Source organism: Aotus nancymaae, unplaced genomic scaffold, assembly GCF_030222135.1.
Source record: "Aotus nancymaae isolate 86718 unplaced genomic scaffold, 86718_ANA_hifiasm-v0.15.2.pri h1tg000003l, whole genome shotgun sequence".
NCBI classification, from domain to species: Eukaryota; Metazoa; Chordata; class Mammalia; order Primates; family Aotidae; genus Aotus; species Aotus nancymaae.
Genome location: NW_026988414.1, coordinates 4,183,585 through 4,202,270, shown reverse-complemented (window position 1 = coordinate 4,202,270; position 18,686 = coordinate 4,183,585). Strand labels below are relative to the sequence as shown.

The 18,686-nt window shown below is 54.0% G+C and overlaps 1 protein-coding gene across 1 annotated transcript in view; it reads right to left on the bottom strand.

Moving 5' to 3' along the window:
* The window catches only part of ENG (endoglin), a 39,476-nt gene extending 20,992 nt beyond the window's left edge, over nt 1–18,484 (bottom strand). Inside the window, exons 1-2 of the mRNA XM_064377773.1 lie at nt 18,084–18,484; nt 7,312–7,463 (exon numbers count right to left, since the gene is read on the bottom strand). Coding sequence (XP_064233843.1) covers nt 7,312–7,463; nt 18,084–18,150 — 219 coding nt within the window. The 5' untranslated portion in view covers nt 18,151–18,484. The remainder of the gene's footprint in view (nt 1–7,311; nt 7,464–18,083) is intronic.
* Nucleotides 18,485–18,686: the final 202 nt, after the last annotated feature.

The following is an 18,686-nucleotide window of genomic DNA, read 5'->3' as shown; positions in this document are numbered from 1 at the left end:
AGTGCAATTCTGCCTGCAAAGTGGGTTGTCCAGTGCCCAGCTAAACATGTGGGAGTAGCCTGGTTTTTTTTTTTTTTTTTTTTTTTTAAGACAGAGTCTTGCAGTGTCAACCAGGCTGGAGTTCAGTGACACGATCTTGGCTCACTGCAACCTCCACCTCCTGGGTTCAAGCAATTCTCCTGCCTCAGCCTCCTGAGTAGCTGGGACTACAGGCGACTGCCACCACACCTGGCTAATTGTTTTTTTTTTTTAGTAGAGACGAGGTTTCACCATGTCGGCCAGGCTGGTCTTGAACTCCTGGCCTCAAGTGATCCACCGCCTCAGCCTCCCAAAGTGCTGGGATTACAGGCGTGAGCCACCACGCTTGGCTTGCCTGGCTTTTAATCCCTCTGATTCTCCCCTCGCACGTCATCCAAGGAGAGCCACCCATGGTTTAGCGGCTGGGAAACACGGGCCCAGTTAGAGGTGGGCTGCAGCTAGTGAGAGCTACGAATCTCTCAGCCGTGCCTGGCTGTGGCATCCTATCTGTGAGCCTCAGCCTCCCGCTCTGTGCAGGGAGGAGATGAGCTCAGTGATGTTCTAGAATTGTGTGGCTCCTCAATCCCAGGCTGCCTCTCAGGGGTCCCAGCTCTAGGAGTCCTGGTTTCCAGCCGGATGGCCACAGAGTGGGTTTCCAGAATCCCCTGGAGAGATACTCTTCTTCCTCAGCTGAGGGGGCCCCTAGTCTCTCCAGCCCTTCTGGTGATCAGCCCCAGCATACTCACATCTCAGACTCATGTGCCTTTCTCAAAGGCCAGCACTGGGCCCAGCATGGGGCTTCTGTGTTCTCAAAGCAGGACAGAAAAGGCGTAACTCTGTCCTCAGGAGCTTGGCAGAGAACAAGCCAACACTTCCGAACGACCAGACATAAACAGCAGCCGACACCATCAGCCCCCTCGTGAATAGCCAATCAGCAAATGCTTATAAGAATGTACAGTTTTTCCTTCCTTCCTTTTAATCTCTCCCTTCCTCCCTTCTTTCTCTTATCCATCCATCCATCTATCCATCCTGTCACTCATCCATCCATCCATCTATCCATCCTCCCATCCATCCATCTTATCTATCTGTCCACCCACCCACCCACCCGTCCATCCATCAGATACTGATTCCCAGGCTGATTCTGAGCTGAACACCAAGGATGCAGCAGTGAGAGGGCAGGCACAATCCCTTCTCAGTCCATCTGATGCCCCCAAACCCCAATCCTGCCCCTTCACCAAGCCTGCCTCTAAAATTTGCAAGGCCTGAAACAAGAATACAAATGGCAGCCACTGGCCCCAGTCCTTCCTCCTTCTCATCACTGTGGTTCTGACAGCCGAGCAAGGGTGCTCATGTGTCCACATGTGGACAGCTCAGCCCAGATACCCAAACTCCACCATGACTGCCTCCCCAGGTAGCCAACTCGACCATCCTTCAGGTCTGGGGGAGCCCACATAGCCATGCAATGCTCCCCTGGAGGATGGCACAAGAAGGATCCCTGCATCCCTGAGAGGAGGTTAGAAGGGAGGGGTGCAGGTTTCGGGGCAGGGGGCGCGTACATCCTTTTGGCCCTGCAGATTCCCCACTCTGGGAGAGGGCTGTCACTGGCAGAGGGCTGGAGGGCGACCACTTCCCCCAAGGCCCAGGCAGGGGTCCCCTTTGCCCAAGCCTGAGGGTTGCAGTGCCCTCCATGGCCTCCTACAGCCTTCCAGGACAGTCAGGCGGTGCTGGGGTCCCTCCGGCTCTCTCTCTCTCTCTCTCTGCCTGAGTGACCTTGCCCGACCCTCTGAGTCAGTGCTAGGGCCTGACAGGCTCTGTCTGTTCAGGAGTGGGTGGGGTCTCAGCTGCCCCAAGTTTGCCCAGGACGGGGTGAATCACTGCTGACCCAGCTCTGCCCTGGCCTGGCTGCCTGTGCGTTTGTTAGGAGGATAGCAGATCGGTCCAGTCAGCCTGACGGGAATCGCTGAGACACGAGGCTGGTTTCCTGTCTCCGAGGGTCAGGATGTGACCCTGGGCCCCCTCCCGGAATCCAGGCTCCGGCCTGCCCTTCAGGGACCCAGTGAGATCCAGCCTCTGCCCAGCGGGTCTGTCTGCAGACCTGCCCAGCACACGCACGGAGCTGCACTTTCCCGAGGCTCTCGGTTGCCTCCGCCCATCCACCACCCACCCACAGGAAATCTGAGGATTCTGAGGGATGGACGGGAAAGCCGCTTCTCTGTGCCAGGGATCGAAGGAGCCGGCATAGGTCAGGAGGGATTGGGCTGTCTGTGACAGCCACCACCCCTGCTACCGCGGCCAGCCCTTATGCTTCTAGGCTTTTGCTGTGCAGCGGCTTCTGGTGGAATGCCCTCTACCCTGCTCCTGAGCTAGACACCAGAAGCCTTTTCCCTAATGTCCCTCCCTCCTCTACCTTCAGTGCTCATCCCCCTATTACCTGCGGCTCCCTGAACCCCCACTTGCCGATCCCACTACTCAGTACCAGGGCTGCTGATGCCACCTCTGCCTCCCTGGCTCTACCTTCTCTCTGCATCATCAACATAGGCTGGGCACCTGGTGAGGGCAGTGTAAAGGGCACTGTGGGCTCTGGACCCCACTCTTAGGGACTGTCTGGGGACGAAGTTACCTCCCAGGGAAACCACAGGGTCCTCAGTGGTCACAGCAGTAGTAGCTGGTGGGATCATGGGCTCAGCCCTCGGGGCAGGGAGACCAGGAGCACTGGGAGGAGGGAGGCCAGCTCGGTGAGGCTGGATCTCAGCCTGCCCTGCTGAAAATGAATTCACAGCCCTGCCCCATTGATCTTTTTTTTTTTTTTTTTTTTTTTGAGACAAGGTCTCATTCTGTCGCCCAGGCTGGAGTGCAGTGGTGTGATCTCAGCTCACTTTAACCTCTGCCTCCTGGGTTCAAGTGAGTCTCCTACCTCAGTCTCCTGAGTAGCTGGGGTTACAGGCATATGCCACCATGCCCGGCTAATTTTTGTATTTTTAATAGAGATGGGGTTTCACCATGTTGGCCAGGATGGTCTTGAACTCCCAACCTCAAGTGAACCACCCGCCTTGGCCTCAAAGTGTTGGGATTACAGGCGTGAGTCACGACTCCTGGCCTCCCCCATTGATCTTGCGGCAATAATCATTGAGGTTCAAATTATTCAACTGATGTGAAGATGTTCTGTAAACAGTAACGACCCTGGCAAAATGAGGATGTTCACAGGCGAGAGATGGAATCCAGAGAGAGATAATAACGACAATAACAGCAGCCACCGTACGTTGAGCAGTTGCTCCGGACAGGTCCTGCACTTGCTGTTTTGCCCGCACCAACCCGCTGGATTCTTACAACACCCCCATGAGGCAGGTGCTGGCAATGGCTCTTTGTTTCCCATGGGAAAATCAAAGGTCAGAGGTGGCCCAAGGAGATGTGGCTGTCAGAGGTGGAGCCACCGTTCAATTGGAGGGCTGTCTGGCTCCAGAACCTGTGTTCTCCACCCCTGCATCAAGGTCACACAGCGGTGCACACATTTGTGCACGCACGCATGTATTCACTCATATGTTCAAGAGTTATTGGGGCCAGGCGCAGTGGCTTACACCTGTAATCCGAGCATTTTGGGAGGCTGAGGCAGGTGGATCATTTTAGGTCAGGAGTTCAAAACCAGCCCGCCCAGCATGGTGAAACCCTGTCTCCACTAAAAATACAAAAATTAGGCTGGGTACGGTGGCTCACATCTGTAATCCCAGCACTTTGGGAGGCCGAGGCAGGCGGATCACCTGAAGACAAGAGTTCTAGACCAGCCTGGCCAATGTGATGAAACCCCGTCTCTACTAAAAATACAAAAATTAGCCGGATGTGGTGGTGCACACTTAGACAATCCCAGCTACTCGGGAGGCTGAGGCAGGAGAATCCCTCGAAAACGGAAGGCAGAAATTGCAGTAAGCCAAGATTGCGCCACTATACGCCGGCCTGGGTGACAAGAATGAAACTCTGTCTCAAAAAAAACAAACAAACCAAAACAAAAACAACTCTACTTTAAAATACAAAAACTAGCAAATTAGCTGGAAGTGGTGGCAAGTGCCTGTAATCCCAGATACTTGGGAGTCTGAGGCAAAAACGAAAAACAAAAAGAGTGACGGGGTGTAATCCAGGCCCTGGGTCAGCTTCTGCGACTCTGTGTATTCAGGGGAGCTCCTGTGCCCAAGAAAGGTGTGTCTACCAGGGAGTGGGGAGGACCACCCTCTGCACTCCAGGGTGCTGTGCGAGGTGCTGGCCAGGGACAGATCCAGGACTGAACCCCGGGTTTCCTGGACCCAGATGTCTCCACCACGTCCTCAAATGAACATCCCTTGCAGGCCTGAAGCCTGCAGCCTGGCTCCCTGACTTAAAAGTTGGAAGCTCCATGGACTGAGTTCTCTAGAAGAGGCAGAGGCTGACAGGAATATTTTGTTGTCATGAACTCAAGGATTCTTGGAATATGACATGAGTTACAGTGGCACTCTGCCATGCCCCGAAAATCCCTCCAAGAACTGTCATTGCCCACAGGATAATGATCAAACTCTTTTTTTTTTCTGAGACGGAGCCTCGCTCTGTCACCCAGGCTAAAGTGCAGTGGCATGATCTTGGCTCACTGCAACCTCTACCTCCAGGGTTCAAGCGATTCTCCTGCCTCAACCTCCTGAGTAGCTGGGACTATAGGCGCGTACCACATACTGGGCTAACTTTTTGTATTTTTAGTAGAGACGGGGTTTCACCATATTGGCCAGGCTGGTCTCAAACTCCTGACCTTGTGATTCGCCCACCTCAGCCTCCCAAAGTGCTGGGATTATAAGCGTAAGCCACCGTGTCCAGCTCAAATTTTTTTTTTTTTTTTGAGATGGAGCCTCGCTCTGTCACCCAGGCTGGAGTGCAGTGGCACCATCTCAGCTTACTACAACCTCTGCCTCCCAGGTTCAAGCAATTCTCCTGCCTCAGCCTCCCAAGTAGCTGGGATTACATGCCTGGCTAATTTTTTGTATTTTCAGTAGAGACAGGGTTTCACTATGTGAGCCAGGCTGGTCTTGAACTCCTGACCTCATGATCCACCCACCTGGCCTCCCAAAGTGTTGGGATTACAGGCCTGAGCCACCACGCTCGGCCTCAAACTTCTTAATATGGTGAAGTATGTTTTGCCATCTCCCCGTCCTGCAGGGGAACCTCCAGCTCCTGCCACATGATGACCCCAGACAGAGTCTGCTCCCTCTGCCTCTGCATTCACTGTGTTCTGTGGTTTCCACACCACTTCCTTCCCTTGGTGAGCTCCTGGACATCCATGATGTACCTTCCTCCAAGCCTAAGTCTCCTTAGCTTCCGAGATCAGACGAGATCAGGTGTGTTCAGGATGGTGTGGCCATCATCACAAGCCCTGCCTAACCTGTAGCAGCTGGGGTGCCCCGGCCCTGTGCTCCCTGAGAATGCACCAGTACCCTGGATCCTGGCTGTCTACACACCTGTCTCCTGTAGACCTGGACACCTGCCAAGAGGCCCTCCTCTCACCCTGGCCCAGTATTGAGCCATTAGGGTTCGGGGATCGTGGGCGCCCAGAGGAGGCACAGGGACCCGAACATTGCCACAAACAGCGTGAACTTACAGCGGCAGTCGCGTTTTGAATATCATTCCCAAATTTGAAGAAAAATGACAATGCCTATGAAAACCACACAAAGTGTGTTTGGGGCTATCTATGATTTGGAAATTATCAAAGCCCACAGTCCTCGTGGAGGGAGGGCGGTGGGGAGCAGGGCCCCCTGATATTGGTGGTCTGAGCACTGTCTTATCACTGCACAAACACCGGGCAACTTAACAGTTTTAGGGGCAGATTGGCCATAAGTTTACCCAGAGCTGACACCACGAAGTCATTATCAGGATCTTGGCCACATCGGCCAGGTGTGACCTCCAAGCCAACCAGGCCAGAAGCCACCTGAATGCTGAGATCCACTGGGGAACCAAGTGACAGGCTGGCTCTGGCATCCCCAGGGATCTGGTGTAAACATTGGCCCTGAGCGTGTCACTCCATTGCTCACAACCAGCCTCAGTGTCCTCCTCCAAGAAGTGGGGATAATAACAGACCCCAGCAAATGAGCCTCAGAGGCTTATTTGAGATGCTTCATTTCTGGCATAGAGTCGGCCCTAGCACAGTCTCTAGCACGCAGCACTTAACAAAGGTGTTATTATTATTTTTGAGGCAGAGTCTCGCTCTGTTGTCCAGGCTGGAGTGCAGTGGCGCGATCTTGGCTCACTGCAACCTCCGCCTCCTGGGTTCAAGCGATTCTCCTGCCTCAGCGTCCTGAGTAACTGGGATTATAGGCAAATGCCACCATGCCTGACTAATTTTTGTACTTTTAGTAGAGACAGGGTTTCACCGTGTTGGTCAGGCAGGTCGAACTCCTGACCTTGTGATCCTACCGCCTCAGCCTCCCGAAGTGCTGGGATTACAGGCATGAGCCACTATGCCTAGCCTTGTTATTATTAAGAAGAACAAAAGTATCAGACAAACTGATGGTGGGCTGGGGTCTCCTGGGGAGAATCGTCTCTAGGCCAGCAGCAGCCTTTGGATCTCTGAGGGTCACAGATGTTCAGTAGGGGACATTCCAGGGAGAAAGATCTGGGCTCAACTGAGAAGCACTTTTTTCTTTTTTTGAGACAAGGTCTCACTCTGTTGCCCAGGCTGGAGTCGAGTGGTGCGATGTTGGCTCACTGCAAACTCCCCCTCCTGGGTTCAAGCAACTCTCCTGCCTCAGCCTCCCAAGTAGCTGGGATTACAGGCACATGCCACATGCCCAGCTAATTTTTGTATTTTTAGTAGATACAGGGTTTCGCCTTGTTGGCCAGGCTGGTCTCGAACTCCCGACCTCAGAGATCCACCTGCCTTGGCCTCCCAAGTGGTGGGATTACAGGCGTGAGCCACCACGCCCAGCCCAAGAAGCATTTTTCAAAGTCCAAGCTGCCCAGAGTGGAGCTGCGTCCTCTGAGATCCCATGAGGTCTCCACATTGGAAGTGCATAAACAACACTCACCTGGTCCCTCCACCCGCCTGGCTCTTCTCTACTCAGCTCTTCCCACTTGAGTCTTGTGGAGGCACCCATAAGATTGCCCTGATCCAAACTCTGCCCCTAGAAATGCCACCTCTTACAGACCCTGTGAGATGCCCACATCACCCTCTTGGCAGGGGTCCTGATGAGGACTCAGCCACTGACAGCCACGAGGAAGGCACCCGTCACCCCGTCTGCCTTGGAGCTTCCTCTGAGCCCCCACCCGACCCTGCCATGGGACACTCACCCTTGGGAACTCCAGGAAGAGGACATGGACTTCGAGGACGGCGTTGGGGACCTGAGCCACACAGCCCTCCGGGACCTGGCTGGTGGTATATGTCACCTCGCCCCTCTCAGGGTCCAGAGGCTGAAGGTCACAATGGACTGTTTCTTCAAGATCTGTTGGAGAAACATCCAGAAAGAGGCCAGGTGAGAATAAGGTGACGACACTGACTCTACTTTCCAAACATCTCCTAGGGACTCGACACGCACTTTACTGCACTGTCACAGCCACCTTACGGCATGGCTATCATTATAGCTATCCCATGGATAAATAAACCCAGGCCTGGAGAGGAAACATCTCCTGCTCAGGGTCACAGTGCTACTAGGTATAGGACTGATGAATAAGAGGACACCCAGCTAAATTCAAATTTCAAATAAACAATGAGTATTTTTAAGTATTAGTGTATTGCAAATACTGCATGGAACATATTAATCCTAGATAAATTTTCATTGTTTATCTGAAATTCAGATTTCACTGGGCCTCCTATATTATTTATTTATTATTTTTTGAGATAGAGTTTTGCTCTTACTGCCCAGGCTAGAGTGCAATGGCATGATCTCAGCTCACCGCAAACTCCGCCTCCCGGTTTCAAGTAATTGTCCTGTCTCAGCCTCCCAAGTAGCTGGGATTACAGGCATGCACCACCACGCTTGGCTAATTTTTTGTATTTTTAGTAGAGAAGGGGTTTCTCCATGTTGGTCAGGCTGGTCTCGAACTCCCGACCTCAGGTGATCCGCCTACCTTGGCCTCCCAAAGTGCTGGGATTACAGGTGTGAGCCACCATGCTGACCTTTTTTAAATTTAATTAACTAATTAATTTTTTTTAAGATGGGATTTTACCGTGTTGCCCAGGCTGGTCTCGAACTCCTGAGCTCAGGCAATCCGCCCACCTCGGCCTCCCAAAGTGCTAGGATTACAGGCGTGAGCCACTGCGCCTGGCCCTATTTTTTATTTTTTTGAGGCAGACTCTGCTCTGTTGCTCAGGCTGGAGTACAGTGGCGAAATCATAGCTCACTGCAGCCTCGACCTCCCAGGCTCAAGTGGTCCTCCCATCTCAGCCTCCTGAGTAGCTGAAACTATAGGCATGCACCACCACACCCAGCTAATTTTTGCATTTTTGTAGAGATGGGGTTTCACCATGTTGCTCAGGCTGGTATTGAACTCCTGGACTAAAGGGATCCTCCCACCTCGGCCTCCCAAAGTATGGGGATTACATGCATGAGCCACCATGCCTGGCCTATTTTTATTTGATATATCTGGCAACCCTAACTTCGTGGCAGGGCCCAGGTGTGAACTGACATCTCCCTCCAGTAAGGCAGGAGCTGAGATCAGGAGACAAAGCTTCCCCTCTCGTACCTCAAGGCGGTGGGAGGAATGGTCTGAAGGGGTTGAGACTTCCCTGGCCCCAAGGGACAGGGTGAGCCGACAGGGCGGCCCAGGTTCGGAGGGAGGCTGCGGGAGCCCGCAGAGCCCAGAAACACAGGTCCTGAGGGAAAGGAATGGAATTTCACCCTGACCTAGCAGGAGAGGAAGAGGAAATGAGGCCCCACACCTCGTCCTGAGGAATGTGCCAGGGAGGAAGGGGGGCTCCGGAGGAGGGAAGGAGGACAGAGAAGGGGAGACTGTTTGGAAGTTTGTGTCTCCATCTTGTCGCGCTTACTTCCTGTTTTCTTGGAGATCAAAGATGGGCGCGGAGAGACTGGCCTCATGTCCAGCCAAGGCCGGCTCGGAGGAGGGGGCAGGGAGGCTTCCTCCGAACCCCGGGCTGTCTGGAGCCTCCTTCTGCACCTTCCCACTGCACGCTGGGCTCTGGGCCCCAGAAGTCAGCAAAGGACGTGGGACAGCAGCCCCTTGCCATGGCAATGCCCTTCCCAGCTCTATCTTGTGAAGAAGATCTGGAAGAGGACCCTTGGCTGCCGGGGGCCCAGGCCTTGTATGTCCTCTCTCTGGCCCTATCCTGCACGTCCCAGGGACTCTGGAGTGCCTGGGCATAGTGGCATTTTGGTTAAAAGCAAGCTCCCTGGAGCCAGACCGACCTAGCTTGCCTCTCAGGCCCAATGCTTACAAGCTATTTGGCTTTGGTGAACGATTTCACCCCTTGAGGCTTCAATCTCCCGGTCTGTAAAATGACAGCAAATAGAACCCACATGATCCACAGAGGTGGTTGGGAGAACTCCATGAGACTGGGCACATGGCATTCTTTCTTACATTTCTATTTATTTATTTTTCAGATAAGGTCGCACTCTGTTTCCTAGACTGGTGTGCAGTGATGTGATTATGGCTCACTGCAGCCTCGAGCTCTTGGGTTCAAGCGATCCTCCTGCCTCAGCCTCCTTAGTAGCTGGGACTACAGGTATGTGCCACCACGCATGGCTAATTTGTTTTATTTTTAGTAGAGACTGGGTCTCGCTATGTTGCTCAGGCTGGTCTCAAACTCCTAAGCTCAAGCAATTCTCCCGCCAGAGCCTCCCAAAGTACTGGGATTACAGGTGTGAGCCACCGTGCCTGGCTGGCAGTTCTCTTAATTATTTTACTGACCTCAGTCACTGTAGAATTGACTGGTCTAAGAGGTGGGGTGAAGTGGCACGCTGGGCAGCCCGCAGGTGATGCTCCTCTGGGATGGAGAGGCCACTGGGGTCTCCCTCACCCCAACAAACTCAAGGGCCTGTGCCACCTCCTGTCTCCACCTGCTCTGACCCAGCAGCCCCCGTGTTCTCCCCACCCTCTCCTTTCCTCATCAGTGAGCACAGGTTCCTTGGCTGTTACCTAGTTTAAGCCTCTCCTACTCAGATGGGGAGACTGAGGCCTGGAGGGGCGGGACACGTCAAACTTTCACAGCACATGGCTGACCAGGCCGGGCCTCGGACCCACGTCTCCCGACATGACCTAGTGTTTGGCCTGCAGATTGTCACAGCACCTCCCTCTTTCCCTTTGGGACTTTCCCTGCCCCCTCCCCAGACTTCCAGGAACCCCAGTTCCTCCCGGATTGCTGAGGCCGCCTGGGGCCACCTCCTCCATGCCGTCAGCTGGCGGGAGAGGCCACAGGCCTGGCCATTATGTAATGATCAGATAACAGGCCTGGCGGGGAGATCAGATAAGAGCTCCATTTATTTTGGGGACTTTTCGAATCCTGGCCACCCCCACCCCTCAGACGAGAATGGGGAGACAGGAGGGAGTGTGACGCCTGGGCCTGTCTCCCGGAGCCTGAGGCGGGCCCAGACCAAGCTGAAAACAATCCTCTGGCACCAAGGGAAACGCCAGGACCTCCCGGGACTGGGTCAGAGGAGGAGCCACTGGGGGCCTGGGTGACTGGAGCCCCAAGTGAGAGACTCAGCAGCCACCTCCCACCACTGTCCCCTCTCCACCCACGTGCACACAGCACCTCCCAGACCTTCCAAACGGCTACCTCCAGGACCTTGGAGGACGATCAAGAAAAACAGCTCTGGAGCCAGATGGCCTAGGTCAAATCCCATCTCTGCCTCTCAAAATGCTGGTCACCTTGAACAGAAGCCTGACCTCTCTGAGCCTCAGTTTCCCCATTTGCAGACCTGCAATAATTGCTGTAGCTGCTCCCATCATGCTTACTGGGAGCCTAGGTACCATTTCAAGGCTTTACATGAGTGCACTCATTTGATCCTCACAGCAGCCTCATGAGGTGGCAGCTGCTATCACACCCATGCACACTCGAGGAAACTGAAGACCAGGGTGGTTAAATAATGTGTCCAAGGTCACCTGACTACTCAGTGCCAGGGCCTGGATTTAAGGTAGTCGGGCTCCAGCAAGCTGTGGGCATTCGCAAGCTGACTGTCAGTTTGATGGGGCAACCCCTGTCAAGTGCCTGGTACGGAGGAGCTGCCCCAGACACAGAAGCTGTGAATATTATTTCGTCATACCAGAGCACAGATACTTTTCTTCCCTGCCTCTCTTTTTTTTTTTTTCCTGAGATAGAGTCTTGTTCTGTCACCCAGGCCAGAGTACAATGTCTCAAGCTCGGCTCACACAACCTCCTTGTCCTGGGTTCAAGCGATTCTCATGCCCTCAGCCTCCTGAGGAGCTGGGACTACAGGTGCACCACCACGCCCAGCTAATTTTTGTATTTTTTGTAGAGACTGGGTTTTGCCCTGTTGCCCAGGCTGGTCTCAAATACCTGGGGCTCAAGCAATCTGCCCGTCTCAGCCTCCCAAGGCAGACACTTTTCAACAAGAGTCTTTTTTGCTGCAAAGCCTGTCCCACCTTGTTCAGCACCACACCCCGCCCAGCCATCCTTTACTCTTTTCAGGTTCAATTACAGCCACACAGGTTTCCTAGCATCCAGCCCAGTCACTGTGCCCAGCCACAGCAAGGTCTCAGCGCACCTTGGCCCTGGGCGCCCCCGTGGTTCTGCAAAGCCTGCAGAGTTAAGTTCCCACACTGCAGCCTGAAGTGGAGGTGAAAAGCACAGCGATCAGCCCGATGTGGTGGCTCACACCTGTCATCCCAGCATTTTAGGAGGCCAAGGCGGGTGGATCACCTGAGCTCCAGAGTTCGAGACCAGCCTGGCCAACATGGCAAAACCCCATCTCTACTAAAAATACAAGAACTAGCCAGGCGTGGTGGTGTGCACCTGTAATCCCAGCTACTTGGGAGGCTGAGGCAAGAGAATTGCTTGAACCCAGGAGGTGGAGGTTGAAGTGAGCTGAGATTATGCCACTGCACTCCAGCCTGGGCAACAGAGCAAGACTCCGTCTCTAAAAAAAAAAGAAAAGAAAAGAAAAGAAAAGCAGCAATCTGACAGATGTCAAAGATGCCGAGGGTTCAGGTCCTGATTCTGCCACCCGCCAGCTGCCCTTCCATCCTCAGGGTTCTCATCTGTAACATGGGGATGAGGGTCATCACAGCTTCCTATGGAGTCGGCGAGCCAGCTGGTAAATGACACCAGCACAGCACTAGGCCAGGTCCTGATAAGTTGGGGTTGCTCAGGAACTGGTGACTGCTGTCACAATTATTTATGCCTAGTCAGTGGGGAGATGTGGGCTCTTCCCTCAAACACACCTCGTTCCTGCCCCTACCATGCCCTTTCCCAGACCAGCACTCATCCTTTTTTTGACCACCTGGCCTGTTTTTGAGAGTCGGGGTCTTGCTCTGTTGCCCAGGCTGGAGTGCAGTGGCGCAATCATAGCCCACTGTAGCCTCTACCTCCTGGCCTCAAGCAGTCCTCTGCCTCAGCCTCCCAAGCCACCACAGGTGTGAGTCACTATGCCTAATTTTTTTAAATGTTTATGGAGAAAGGTCTCGCTATGTTGCCCAGGCTGGTCTTGAATGCCTGGCCTCAAGTAATCCTCCCACCTCAGCCTCCCAAAACATTGGGATTACAGGCACAAGCCACTGTGCCCAGCCCCTGGCCAACTTCTATTCATCTTTCAAAACCCCGTCCTGGAAATCTCATTGCAGTCAGTCCCTCCTTTCTCAGCTGCACTTGTCCTCGGATGTCCTTGGAGAACCCCACATGCCCAGGTGTGCTGTTCTGTCAGCGTGTCTGCACTCCCAGCAGTGACTTCTTCCAGGACAAGGAGAGTCCACACCCTTCCATGTCCCATCACTTAGCCCAGGGCTCAGAGCAAACATCCATTTGTGGAATTGGCTGCTCAGGGCTGCCTCTGACCTTCTGGATGACCCACATCAAGTCCCTTCACCCTTCTGGGACTCTGTTTCCCCACGGCTAGTGGGAGGGGAAGAGGGAGGGATGGTTAGGACATACTCTAATTCTACTGGGGTTCTGACGGTCTGTTTCACCTAAGGATGAAGGCAGGAAGAGAGGGCAGGGCATAGATGGGGCTTCTGAAAGTAAAGGCGGGGTCCCAGGGGTTGTGCCCCGGATGGGAGGGCCATTATGGGGACTAGGGAAAAGGCTGAGTGCCTGCGGGGAGCAGATCAGGCAACAGGAGGATCCTCATCCCCTCCCCTGCGGCAGCACGGTGCAGAGCTTGGGCCCAGGGCTCAAGCCCCGGTGGCCCATTTCAGGGCAGTGTTACTGGGCAAATCTCTTCACCTAACTGAGTTACACAAGTGCCTCAGTCTCCTCATCTGTCAAATGGGGGCAGCAGGAGTGTCTCCTCCGTAGGGCTTTTGCGAGCATTAAGTCTGACAGTACACATACCACACACGCCTAGAGCAGTGTCTAGCATACAGTAAGTGCTAAATAAATGCCAGCTGTTATATCATCTTTTTACTCCACCCCCTACCCCTGCCACAGGGGTTGAAGCCAGCTAAACCCTGGATGAGGGTCCCCTTCGGCCTCCAAGGCTGGTACCCCAAAGCCTGGGCTGAAACTAGGAGCAGGGCCTCAGAGCCAGGATAAACAGTTGTCCAAGTCTCCAGCATCTGGGCCACAAAAGTCGTGGAGGGAAAAGAAGCTGAATTTGGAAGCAGACAGCCTGGAGTGGAAATCTGGACCTGTCATTTGACCCAATCCTCAATTTTCTCATCTGTAAACTGGGGATAGAGGCAAGGAGAAGCTGGCGCTATGCCTGACATGCAGGGGACAGAGGAGAGGAGGCTGCCTCACTCTTGCCCAGATCTCCCTCCAGCACTGGGGCAAACAGACTGGTCTGTCGCCAGAGGGCCCAGCACCAACCCATCTGTGACCACGAGCAAGTCCCTCTGTCCCTCTGGGTCACATCTGTCTGGATGAGGCGAGGGAGAATCCTAGTGGTCACATTCCCCGTTTCCCGGGGAACCCACCCTCTCCTGGTTCACATGGCCCCTGCTCCAGCCTCTTTGTCCTCCTGGCAAATGAGAACACAGCCTCTAAGAGGTGGGTGTTTGTGGTCTTGGTCCTGCACCACTGACACTTCTCCTGCTAGTCCCAGACCCCTCCACAGGCGGCCAGCTGCATGGGGGCTTCAAGTCCTCCAGCAAAGGATCCTCCACACTCAGGAAACACTCTTCAACCCCAGTCGCCCAGCACAGGCAACGAGCCCCCGCAACCCTGCTCCCGGAATGAAATCCACATGAAATAATCCAAAATACAGGAAAAGGTGCATGTACCAGAACTGTGCATCACGATGGTATTTATAACTAGAACAAAGGGGAAACCACCTAACTATTTAACAATAAGGGATCTGCCAGGCAAACGGTGACAGGTTGATGGGACAGAATTTTCCAGAACTGCAAGAGGATGGTCATAGAGTCCACAGGACAGCACAGAGACCTGGTTTGAAAGAAGTAGACAAAAGACTCCCAAAATGCGGACCCATCTGGATTAAAAGTAGCTTAAAAAGTAAAAAAAAAAAAACCAGTAAGCCATCTACCACCATGCTAACAGTACCTGTATCAATAAAGGAATTCTGAGGTGATTTTTTTCTCTTTTCTTTTTTTTTTTTTTTGGAGTCTTGCTCTGTCTCCCAGGCTGGAATGCAGTGGCACAATCTCGGCTCACTGCAAACTTCACCTCCCGGGTTCAAGCAATTCTCCTGCCTCAGCCTCCTAAGTAGCTGGGACTACAGGCACGTGCCACCACACCCGACGAAATTTGTATTTTTAGTAGAGACGGGGTTTCACTGTGCTAGCCAGGATGGTCTCAATCTCCTGACCTCGTGATCCGCCCACCTCGGCCTCGCAAAGTGCTGGTATTACAGGTGCGAGCCACCATGCCCAGTCCCTTTTATTTTTTTGAGGGGCAGGCTGAGGCAGCTATATGGTTAAACTACGTTAAAAATAAAAATCTTTACGTGCTTTTTTTTGATACAAAGTCTCGCTCTGTCACCCAGACGGGAGTGCAGTGGCCAGATCTCTGTTCACTGCAACCTCCGCCTCCCAGGGTCAAGCAATTCTCCTGCCTCAGCCTCCTGAGTAGCTGGGATTACAGGTGCCCACCACCATGACCAGCTAATTTTTGTATTTTCAGTAGAGATGGAGTTTTGCCATGTTGGCCAGGCTGATCTTGAACTCCTGACCTCAGGTGATCCACCAGCCTCAGTCTCTCAAAGTCCTAGGATTACAGGTGTGAGCCACCATGCCCAGCCTGCTTGTTCTTTAAAAAGCAACAAAAACCCAACATGACATGAAAATGTGTCTTAGAAAGTGAAAGTCCCATAGAGAAAACCCCAGGCCAGAGAATAGTAATAGGGGGTTAAATAGAAAATTCTATTCCAGAATTTTCTCAGTGCATATTGTACATTATCACTGTTTTATGGTTGCCAGAATGGAATTATTGTTCTTTGGGTACGTAACGCCACGTCCCTGACGTCTGTCTGTGGCAGTGTTCACATAGCTCTGCCTTCTTCTTGGCACCTGCTGCATGATATCTTGGTAATTTATTTTTTGAGACAGAGTTTCACTCTGTCACCAGGCGCCAGAGTGCAGTGGCGCAATCTCAGCTCACTGCAACCTCCGCCTCCCGGGTTCAAGCAATTCTCCTGCTTCAGCCTCCCAAGTAGCTGGGACTACAGGCGCGTGCCACCATGCCCAGCTAATTTTTGTATTTTTAGTAGAGACGAGATTTCACCATGTTAGCTAGGATGGTCTCGATCTCTTGACTTCGTGATCTGCCCGCCTCGGCCTCCCAAAGTGCTGGGATTACAGGCGTGAGCCACCGCACCTGGCCTTGGTAATTTATTAACAATCTTTGCTCGTGGACATTTAGATCATTTCCAGTTAGCTATCGGGTTTTTGTTACATGTACCCATGGATCACATCTCTTTACAGAGTTGGACAAATCACTGTAGAAGGCCGACTTCTGAAGGTTGAGTTGTGAGGGTAACAAGTTACATTCATGAATTCCAGACCCATTTCTAGGATGTCAGGGTCATTCCTACCCCCACCCCCAGCAGGGACCTCTGGGTTCCAGGCCCTGGCCCCAGGTTCCCCTCTGCCCTCCGTGGGCCTCAGCTTCCCAGACCACAAATGAGTTGGGCTGATGACCTGTTGTACCTTTGAGCCTGTGACCCCTGGAGCACCAGGACCAGCTCCTACCCACTCACAGGACCAGACTGATACATTTCCAGGAGTTTTTCCAACTGGCTGTTACATGGCTATTACTATCTATTTTGAAAAAAATCATGAATGTCCAAATTTATTTATTCCTGTTTTACACCCCCGACTGTCACCTCTGCTCCCAATGCGATCTGCCCCTGCAAAGACCCTGGAGAACCAACCACCGGGTGCTACTGGGCACCGATTCCCAGCTCTGGGCTTGGGGAGTTGGTGGCTTGAAGTCAGCCGAGTGGGAGTACATACGCTGTGGAAATCCACAAACGCTATCCACAAATTGAGCCCCCCACCCTGTTGTTAATTCTTTACCAGCACATCACTGCCTTTGATCCTTTAAAACCAGGCCCTAAACGTCTGCAAGGACCTTTCTCTAACGACCAAGATTAAGAGAGTGCGACCACAGCAAGAAATGCGGGAGACGGGGCGGGAAGCCTGGACAGCCGAGGAGGCAGATCCTGGAGCTGAGGCGGGCGCTCTGTCTCAGCCGGGTGAACTTGGCAAATCCGAACCTCCATTTTCTCTTCTGTAAAATGGGGATGATGGCAGCAGCCATCTTGCAGGGTCCTTGTGAGCCGTATTAAGAGGGGTTGCCCTATCACACCTTGCTAGCAGCAAACGTCTGGGGAGCTGGGGGCCGGGAGTCAAACCCCTGCTAAGTCACTTACTGCGTCTGAAACTCAGTTTCCTATCAATCAGGTGGTGGGAAGAGCTTCAGAGACCCAGAATCAGGGACTCTAAAATGCCGTGGGGTGGGGAAGTGGGGAGAAGGTGGCCGCTCCACTGCCATTTTCCTTCCCCTTTCTCCCCACTCTGTTAGCTCACTTTTGCCCCCTTCCCCCCAGATCCCTCAGGAAGCCCCTGCATGCGCAGGTGGGTCAAGGGATGTCCACAGGACTGGTCAGCGCCTTGAGATGCCCAAGGGGTAGGGAATGGGACGTGGGGATGGGGGTCCCTGGCTCCTCGCTGCCCCTCCTCTAGTCAGTTTCAGAAAGTAGCAGAGGCCATGACCCCTTGGAAGAGTCCCCAGGCCGAGGAGTCCCACAGAACCCCTAACCTGGCCAGCATCCCCTCCTAAACCCTTCCTGGGGGTCAGGGAGCGGAGAGGGAGGAAGGGCAGGGCCCTGCAGCCTTGGCCTGTTCAAAGGGTTCTGGGAGCTGCTCAAAGGCCCTGGGAGGTAAGCTGGAGGAACTTAAGGCTAAAAATAAACACAGAAGTGACCAGCCTGCCAGAGCCCTCTCTGCAATGATCCTTTACCACCAACCTTCTCAGCAGCTCTGAGAGGGAAGGAAGTCTGTTATCCCCACTTTGCTCAGAGGCCCGAAGGCAGTTCTCAAGATCACACCACGAGGAAGACCCTATGTGAGATTTGAACCCAGAGCCAGCACTCAGAGCCCAGGCTGTGGGCCCTCCTTCCCACCCATTCCTCCTTGGAAAACTCAAGGCCCAGAGAGGGCAGGAAACTCTCCCGGGGCTGCACAGCATTCTGGGACCTGGGCTTCCAGTAATGGAACACAGCTGGGAGAACAGACGCCAGAGGCTAGGGTTAAAGTGAATGAGTCAGCCCAGTTTGCCCAAGGCTTTCAACACCCAAAGTCCTGCATAACCTTTTAGTTTCAGCAAACTGGGAGGGTCGGTGACCCTGAAAGCCCCAAGGATGGCCCTGCTGGGTGTGAGCTCAGGATATAGGAAGGAGGCCGGGTACACTTGGGGCCTGGTCTGTGCACCGGAGGCCGAGTCTCCCCACCCCGGGTCCCTGGACACCTACTTGCAAGGCTGAGGCTGCAGCTGGCCAGCAGCAGGACGACGGCCAGAGGGAGTATGCCACGGTCCATGCTGTCCACGCAGGGGCCTGTGTGCTGGGCCTTATCCGGTGTCCAGGGGCAGGGCTGCAGGTGGGCGCCGGGGCCGGCGTGGGCTCGCACGGGGACCCGAGGGGAGCAGGCAGCTGGAGCGACGGCGTCCCTGCTCCAGCCTTCTGAGGTGGCGGCCAAGGGGTCAGGAGAAGTAGACACAGGGACGTGGGGCTGGGTCGGGGTCGCTGTCTGACGAATGGGCGGGGAGGGGGTGCTGGGCTCCAGTGGACGGCAGTGACGGCAGCAGTCCTGGCTGGGCGCAGATGGAAGCTGGGGTATGACCAGCAGCAGGGAGCTCCCAGCTCATCCAGCCCGGCCCAGGGAGGCAGGAAATGCGCTTCCTTAGAGAAGGGGCTGGGCCAGGCCGCCTGCCAGGCGGATAGAGGAAGTGCCACAGGCTTTGTCGCTGGGTGGGGGGCCCTGGGATGGGGGGAGGCAGTTGGATGCGGGGGAGGCAGTAGGGTGGGGGGGAGGGCCCAGGCTCTAGGCTTGTCTCCCCAAGCACCCCACCCTCC